The sequence below is a fragment of the Papaver somniferum genome, chromosome 10 (genome assembly GCF_003573695.1).
Source record: "Papaver somniferum cultivar HN1 chromosome 10, ASM357369v1, whole genome shotgun sequence".
Classification (NCBI taxonomy): Eukaryota; Viridiplantae; Streptophyta; class Magnoliopsida; order Ranunculales; family Papaveraceae; genus Papaver; species Papaver somniferum.
In genome coordinates, this window is record NC_039367.1 from 78,579,007 (window position 1) to 78,586,539 (window position 7,533).

A 7,533-nucleotide genomic window follows, 5' to 3' on the forward strand; every position below is an offset into this window, starting at 1 on the left:
GTGCCGATCATCCCAGATTGAGAAAGATTGAGGGTTTGTCGATCCATTATATTTGTTTGTCCGTCCCACTAAGTATAAAATGCGCAAATCGGTTTGTTTGCCCATCCCAGAGTTGCTCTTAGAGCAGTTCCTATGGCAATCAACAAACTTATTGTTTTGTTGAGCCACGTGGATGAACAAACTGTATTCTCCACTATGGGAAACAAGGCAAAATGAAAAATATGATATTTTAGGGTCCCACTAGTGATTTTATTAATGTAAACTAATAAGAGTCGGGTCCCACTAATGATTTTATTTATATAAACTAATAAGAGTTGGGTCCCACGGAATATTTAACTAATAAAACAAATAATAAAAAATAAACCCTAAATATAATAACCAGGTTTTGGAGAGAGAAAAGCAGGGGGCGTTTTTTCTTCTATCACTGGCGATCTTCCTTCCAACTCCAGCGTTTTTTCCACCATCGCCCGACCTTCCCTCAAGCGCGCTGGATTGTACGACTCAATGTTCAAATCAACAAATATATTGATTTGAATATCCATTTTTCATGTTTGTTCATTCCATAGCGGGAGCAAAATGAACAAACTCCAAGTTTGTTCGCTCTTAGTGCTTCAAGAAAAGAAAAAAGAAAAAAACAATGGAATCGGAACTCACTTGAGTCATTCGACTAGCTGCGACTCAGCAATAAACAATTTCTACAACTACTGCTACCCCTGCTAGTTACGAAACCGGATCTGAAGTATATTACCCTCTTCTTCTGCTCTCTGCTTCTCCCACCAAATTTACTCCTGAGCCATGAAAACAAAATCACAAGAAAATTAGGGTCTAGAATTGTGCATTTGTTCATAACCAGTTCTTTTCTCTGAACCCTGTAAGCAAATCCTCCTCATCATCTGTAGAGGGTGATAATGTATAGTGGTTCAAGCGACGGAGAGGGTCATGAAGTAACTCATAGAAGGATACCACCTGCATCTTCTATGCCATGGGTACGAAACCTACGTAGATTCATTGGATCTGGTGCTGGACTTGGTTCTGAAGCTTTAATGGGTTAGTATCTTTTCCCTCGCCCAATTTTTGATCTTTGTAAACTTTTGTAAAGAAAATGTGGGTTCTGAATTGCTAGGTTTTAATTGATTTCTGCTGGTTGTGCTGAGGATTTTAAGAATGTGGGATTTTGAGTGTTAATTGTGAGTTTAGGTTTAAATGGAGTCCTGAAAGTAGAAGTTAGGGTTTGGTGTGCCCTGAGCTGATGATAGGCATTAAGGAAATTGTTGTGAACGAACTGTAGGATAATTACAGAAGTAGTTTTGTTTACCAGTAAGACCTTGCTAATTTTTGAAGTTTATGTATTGGAGTGAAGTGTATGTTTTTATCATGTTGTAGTTGGACTCTGGATTAATGATTTTCACTCTGCAGAGCTTGAAACTAAGAGAATTTTGCTCGAGATATTTAAAGATAAGCAACAGAAGAATGCTGAAGCTGGCACAATTCCGAGTTTTTACAGAAAGGCATGGGCTCAAAGTTGTGTTTGTTTTGGTGGTTGGCTCTTTTATCTTTTTTACATAATAGAAGATTTTAACCTAGAAAATTACAGGCTTTGAATTCTGTGTATAATGCATGATCCCATGTTTAAAACCCCTCCATCTGTGATAACACAGTTTAATATGTATTGGTTTTTTTATATTCTTTTTACTGGTTTTCTTTGGCACAGAAACCTGAAGAAGGGTCTATCAGTAGTAGGGTTCAAAGGTTGGCAAAGTACCGTTTCTTAAAGGTATTATTTATCTTGTCTGCCTGCCTTGCTGGTTCTGATTGGTGTTTACAGCCCAACTCTTAGCTGACTTGCTTTTATCGTTTAATGTAGTTTGATATGGTTTGAGGAACTGATTCAGGTTTATGACTTCAATTATGCAGAAGCAATCAGATCTCCTACTAAATGCTGATGATCTAGATGCTATGTGGGTATGCTTGAGAGAAAATTGTGTGATAGATGATGCTACTGGTGCTGAAAAGGTATAGTCACCTCTGTTAAGTCTTCTTCTCTTATTTGTTTCTTCATGTGCATAACATTTTTCATGCTGTAGTTTTTGTAATAGTCAAAGCTAAGTTAGAACTCTGCTCTCATAGCTAATACTATAAAATTTTGGTTATACAACTTACATGGTGTAATTGCCTACTTGTTTGTCAGATGAATTATGAAGATTTCTGCCACATTGCATCAGTCTGTTCTGAGCAAATAGGACCGAAATGTCGACGTTTTTTCAGCCCATCAAATTTTATGAAATTCGAGAAAGATGAGTCTGGAAGAATTGCCATCTTACCCTTTTACCTATATGTCATGCGCACGGTGAGTTTGCTATTTATTTTCTGGAATTGCTCGTAGTTTTCACTAACCATCTTTCTTGCAGGAACAAAATGTCAAAAACAATAACTTGTATATTAGAGGGAAAAGTATAAGCCATGTTCATGGTGTATTTTATGGTGACAGCTTAAACCTTTGATACAAAAATTCTTCACCATCCACTTCATCGTATTTATAATAATTGAATTCTATGAGATAAAAACCAACTGAAGAAACTGTATATTGTGATTAACTGAATAACGAAAAGAAAAACCTTCTTCCAGTTTATTTGGATACTTTTTCGAATATCCTTGTAGGTTCACGTATTTGTTCAGTAGAATTTCATGCGTCACCACTAAGTAGTAATTACTAACACAACTCCTTCTCATTCAGGTTTCACTTACTCAAGCTAGAATCGACATGAGTGAGTTGGACGAGGATTCTGATGGTTTTCTACAATCTACGGTGTGCTTTGCTTTCCTTTGCCTTTCTGTTTCCTTCTTCTGAACCTGTGGTACTTTCAAAAGCTACAATTACTTCTTTCTGATTAGGTGCTCTTTGTATACTATGCTTAATACCTCTTTGTGTCTCCAGGAAATGGAGTCATACATTAGAGGCCTTATTCCTAATCTTGCACAACTATGTGAGATGCCAGATTCTTTTGTTAATATGTATTGCCGTATAGCTGCACAGAAATTCTTTTTCTTCTGTGATCCACATAGAAGAGGTTGGTTCTCGTGTCTCAGTAACAATATGCAATGGCTACTTTTATTCTGTATTTCGTATCCTAATATTTTCATAGTGTGGGATCACTTGGATAAAAACATTTTGTTACATATATCTTCGTTCATTTTTGTATTTCCGTAAGAAATCTTTCATTAGTGCCTTAGTGCTGTAAAAATGGACGGAAATCTTAAAGTGATGTTGCCCGTCACTCTATGAACACGCTAGTTTACTTATTGATGGACCAAATTCCCAGGCAATCGAGAAATTCTATTTATATACATGCATTTAGATGGCATTGATGAATTTGAAAACTTACATAAAATATGATGCAAATGCACTGGCAATGGTTTCTAATCTTAGAGTTGGGTCACCTCAACAGATGACAAAGAAGAATGGGGGTGTTCTTCTAATGTCACAATTACCATAAGGACTGATGACAACTTGACAACACTTATGAGAATGAATCATATTTTCATTAAATCTGGTTCACCGGAGCTGTTGGTAGCTTTAAAAGCGTGATTCATTAAATAATAACAAAATTTAAAACTACAGTCTGTTTGACTGGAGATTTCTCATCTCCAGTTCAGTGTGAATTTATCACTATTAATTTGTCCCTTGTTATATCATTCCTGTTTAATCTCTTTACAATTATCTTTTTAGATCCATCAGACATTTGACTATTGAATTTATAATTTGTTTTTGTTATTGGCAGGTAAAGCTTGCATAAAGAAGGTGCTGCTTAGTAACTGCCTCCAGGAACTCATGGAACTGCACCAGGTAGTTTCTTACTGAAAATTTGGTCTTTTATTGTGTTCTTGCATGTTGTTACCTGCAGGTAGCTTGGGACACAATTTGTACTGTTTAGGATACAGTTTTGTCTTAGGTGTGGAGGTTGTTACATGCATCATCTACAAATCATATAATGCTTTTCATCTATATAAGTCTTTTTTTCTTAGAGTTGAATTCTTGGGGAGTGATTGAAAATATTCTATCAGTTTTGTGCATGATGTTCACCCTCTGTTTTTTGTTCTATACCTTCGGTTTTCTTTTAGGGATTGATCTGAATGAGGTTGAATGCTTACAGGGTATGAATTCCTTCTTTTGGTATTGATTAATTAAGTTGTTGAGTGAACAAACAACAACGGATGGTTGCTCTATATTTATAAACCTTGACTTGGCACATTGCTCCCAGAAGCGTAAATAGGCAGGTCATAGGTGGTTGCAGTAGTTATTCTTCTTTCCCACCATTATTCCGAGCTGCCACCATTGAGTAATTTCAGATTCAAATCTTCAAGCGTAGGAAATATTTTGTTTGAGAACGACATTTTTTATTGCATTTCATTGCCTGAGTAATTGCTTCACAATTTTGGATCTGTCCCTCTGTTTTTAACCCCGTATTCTTTTAAAATTAGGATCCTGAGGAAGAAGTAACTGATACCGAACAAGCTGAGAATTGGTTCTCTTTGACATCCGCTCAGCGGATATGTGGTGTGTATTGGGGTTCTTATATAATTTTCTGTTGTTATCGACTTCTTTCTCTTTATATCCATATTAAAGTTTATTCTTGATCTCTACGTTGCAGATATGTTCCTTGCCTTAGATAAAGATTCAAATGGAAACTTAAGCAAGTATGAGCTCCGGGAATATGCAGATGGGACGCTGACAGAAATTTTCATCGAGCGGGGTATAAACTAAGACTTGTTACTAATAATGTAGAATCGTGGAACTGTAGCTTGATTGATCTAGTTAGCTCAATATTCCCTTGGTTTTCTCTTTACGTATTCTATGTTCTCTTATTTTTAAGCATTTGATGAGCACGTGAGACGTGGAAAAGGTGGAGGTAAAAATTTGCGAGAGATGGATTTTGACAGCTTTCTTGACTTTGTTTTGGCCCTGGAAAACAAAGATTCTCCTGAAGGATTAACATACTTGTTTAAGTGTCTTGATCTTCACGGAAGAGGATTTCTCACCACAGCTGATATTCACACACTTTTCAGGTAAATTTTCATTCAGGCATGCGATTAAGTTTTCATTATTAAAGAGTTCTATTTTTCCTTGTTAATTAAAGTCGAATATGGAAGAAAAGAAGGGGTGCATCAGAAAACGATGTTACTCGATACCATCTTCCTACAAAAAGAATCTGTAATTTCCTGCTTGCTGATCTGGAAGCAAGTTCTGCGAGTCTCAAATTACCGAACATTTCAAATGGATTTTCAGAATCGAAGAATTTTTTCTCTCCATCCCTTTTCATAAGCGAATACTATGTATGCACAAATTTCGTTCAAGTGGAAGATAAGTAGAGGTTCATCATAAATTGATGCTACCTGATAGAGTCTCCCAATATGAAAATTGGTCATTTACGATCGTTTGTCTAGAAACAAGCTGTTCGAGTCGTAGGCTACCAAACACTTTGCTGTTGATTAGTGTTATTTCTGATTAACTAGTGGGGTGTTGTAATCTTCTGTTGTTTAATAACAGAGACGTACATCAGAAATGGATAGAGGGAGGTAATTATGAATTATGCATTGAGGACGTAAGGGATGAAATTTGGGACATGGTAAAACCAGCTGATCCGTTGAGGATAACATTAGCTGATCTCCTTAATTGTAAGCAAGGTGGAACTGTTGCCAGTATGCTTATAGATGTGCGCGGCTTTTGGGCCCATGACAACAGAGAAAATCTACTCCAAGAAGAGGAGGAACCTGAAGAAGAATGATCGCAACAAAAGAAAGAAATGATGTATTTAAGCATTTGTATTTCTATGAATGTTTAAACTTAATAGGAAACTTGCATCCTAATTCTAGTATTTTTAGCCTAACTGTAAGTTTGTACGGATGAACTAATATGTAACCGGTAATTATACGATCAATATGTGATGTGATCACAACTCCTTGTGATGTTCGTGTCTCGGGTAAATGCATTGGTTTCAATTATGTATGCCAGATAATGTTTTTTTGAAGAATAATAGACATTATCTTTTAGTATATGGATGAACATGAACAAGAGACGTTTTTTTTTTCTTTTTAATTTTTTTTCTTTTTAATTTTTTTTCTTCTGGTAATAGATTATATTTTCTTTTCCTTTTGTCTGGTAATAGAGTATATTAAGAAAGCTGACAATTGATGTTGAAGCAGTTGATGGTGGCTGAAAAGACACTGAGGTTCAGAGTACGGAAGTTGGTTTCCCTGATGGAGGGAGTAAGAGTGATCGTGTGAGCAACTCAAAGAACAGTGAGACTGTTGGTTTTGTATTGCATCAGGTAGAAATATTGGATGGACAGAAGGTAGCGAGTTTGTGGGAGCTACAGCTCATTTTCTGCCTGAGAATGGTGGTACGGCTACCACTGCTTTGAGTGTAAAAGGTGTTGATAAGAAGGCTGCTAAGGTTAAGAAGCCGAACCCCTAAAATGTTTAACATGATTAAGGGATTTAAATGACCCTTTAAACAGGAGGTTGGTAGACTCATTAGCTATAATAGGTTGGTGATGATGGGTATTGTGGAAACTCATGTGATAGTAATACCTAATAAGTGTTGAATTAGAAATAATATTTGTTCTTCTTGGCAGTTTGTAGATAACTATTCTATGGGTGGTTCAGGTAGGATTTGGATGGGATGAGATCCAGAAATCATGAAGGCTCACGTTATCCATTGTTCTTCTCAAGCTCTTTTCTTAGATATTGTGACTTATCAGAATAAAGCTTTTCTTGTTACTTTTGTTTATGACAATAATGATTTTATTCAAAGTAGACATTTGTGGAATAAAATAAAGACTTTTGCTAGTTATAATATTAATAATAGACCATGGGTTTGTTGGGTGATTTTAACTTTTTTATTAAGAAGTGGTGATAGAGCGGATGGGGGCATGGAGCTGAGGTTGTTCCTTCACACTATAAAGAATTTTGGGAATGCGCTCAAAATGCTCATATTTTTGATTTAATATATAGTGGTAATTTCTTTAATTGGAGTAATAAGCAAGAGAATTAGAACAGGATAACTTCAAAGACTGATCAGATTCTTGTTAATCTGCAGAGGTTTGAGATGTTCGATGACTCTGGTGCTGAATTTCTGTTGCCTGGGATTTCTGATCACAGTCCTGAGATTGTGAGTGTATTTGAAGGTAGATATCATGGCCCCGCTCCTTATAGATTCTGTGACATAGCATGTTTTTTTTTTTTGTATATTGTTGGAAAATCTTGGGAATAGCCTATGGGTGGCAATCCTATGATGGTGCTGGTGAATTAGTTGAAGAGACTGAAGAAGATTCTTATTGACTTAAAGAATACTAGATTCAAGAGATTTTTTTAGCAGGTTATGGAGGCTAAAGGAATTATGGATAAGGTCCAACTTCAGCTACAGGTTTATCCTATGAGGAGCGACCTTGCTGGGAAGGAGGAAGAGGAAGTTAAAACTTATGCTAGACTTGCTAAATATGAGGAATATATTGTGAAGGAAAAGTCAAAGGTGAA

The 7,533-nt window shown here is 36.2% G+C and overlaps 1 protein-coding gene and 1 non-coding gene across 3 annotated transcripts; both read left to right on the forward strand.

Moving 5' to 3' along the window:
• The first annotated feature begins 716 nt into the window (after positions 1-716).
• LOC113318411 (probable serine/threonine-protein phosphatase 2A regulatory subunit B'' subunit TON2) lies at positions 717-6,053 on the forward strand. Of its 2 annotated transcripts, none has more exons than XM_026566573.1 (12): positions 717-1,047; positions 1,417-1,539; positions 1,712-1,774; positions 1,915-2,013; positions 2,189-2,347; positions 2,735-2,806; positions 2,936-3,068; positions 3,780-3,844; positions 4,480-4,555; positions 4,650-4,751; positions 4,872-5,064; positions 5,546-6,053. In XM_026566573.1, exons 2-12 carry the CDS (start codon positions 1,471-1,473, stop codon positions 5,781-5,783), a joined length of 1,269 nt encoding a protein of 422 aa, XP_026422358.1. In that variant the 5' UTR covers positions 717-1,047; positions 1,417-1,470; the 3' UTR covers positions 5,784-6,053. The 2 variants fall into 2 exon arrangements, with proteins under 2 accessions (XP_026422358.1, XP_026422357.1); XM_026566572.1 differs by having other exon boundaries at positions 1,417-1,508.
• LOC113319871 lies at positions 5,156-5,271 on the forward strand. Its single transcript, XR_003345847.1, has one exon. It is a non-coding gene; the product is annotated as a small nucleolar RNA snoR104 (small nucleolar RNA).
• Positions 6,054-7,533: the final 1,480 nt, after the last annotated feature.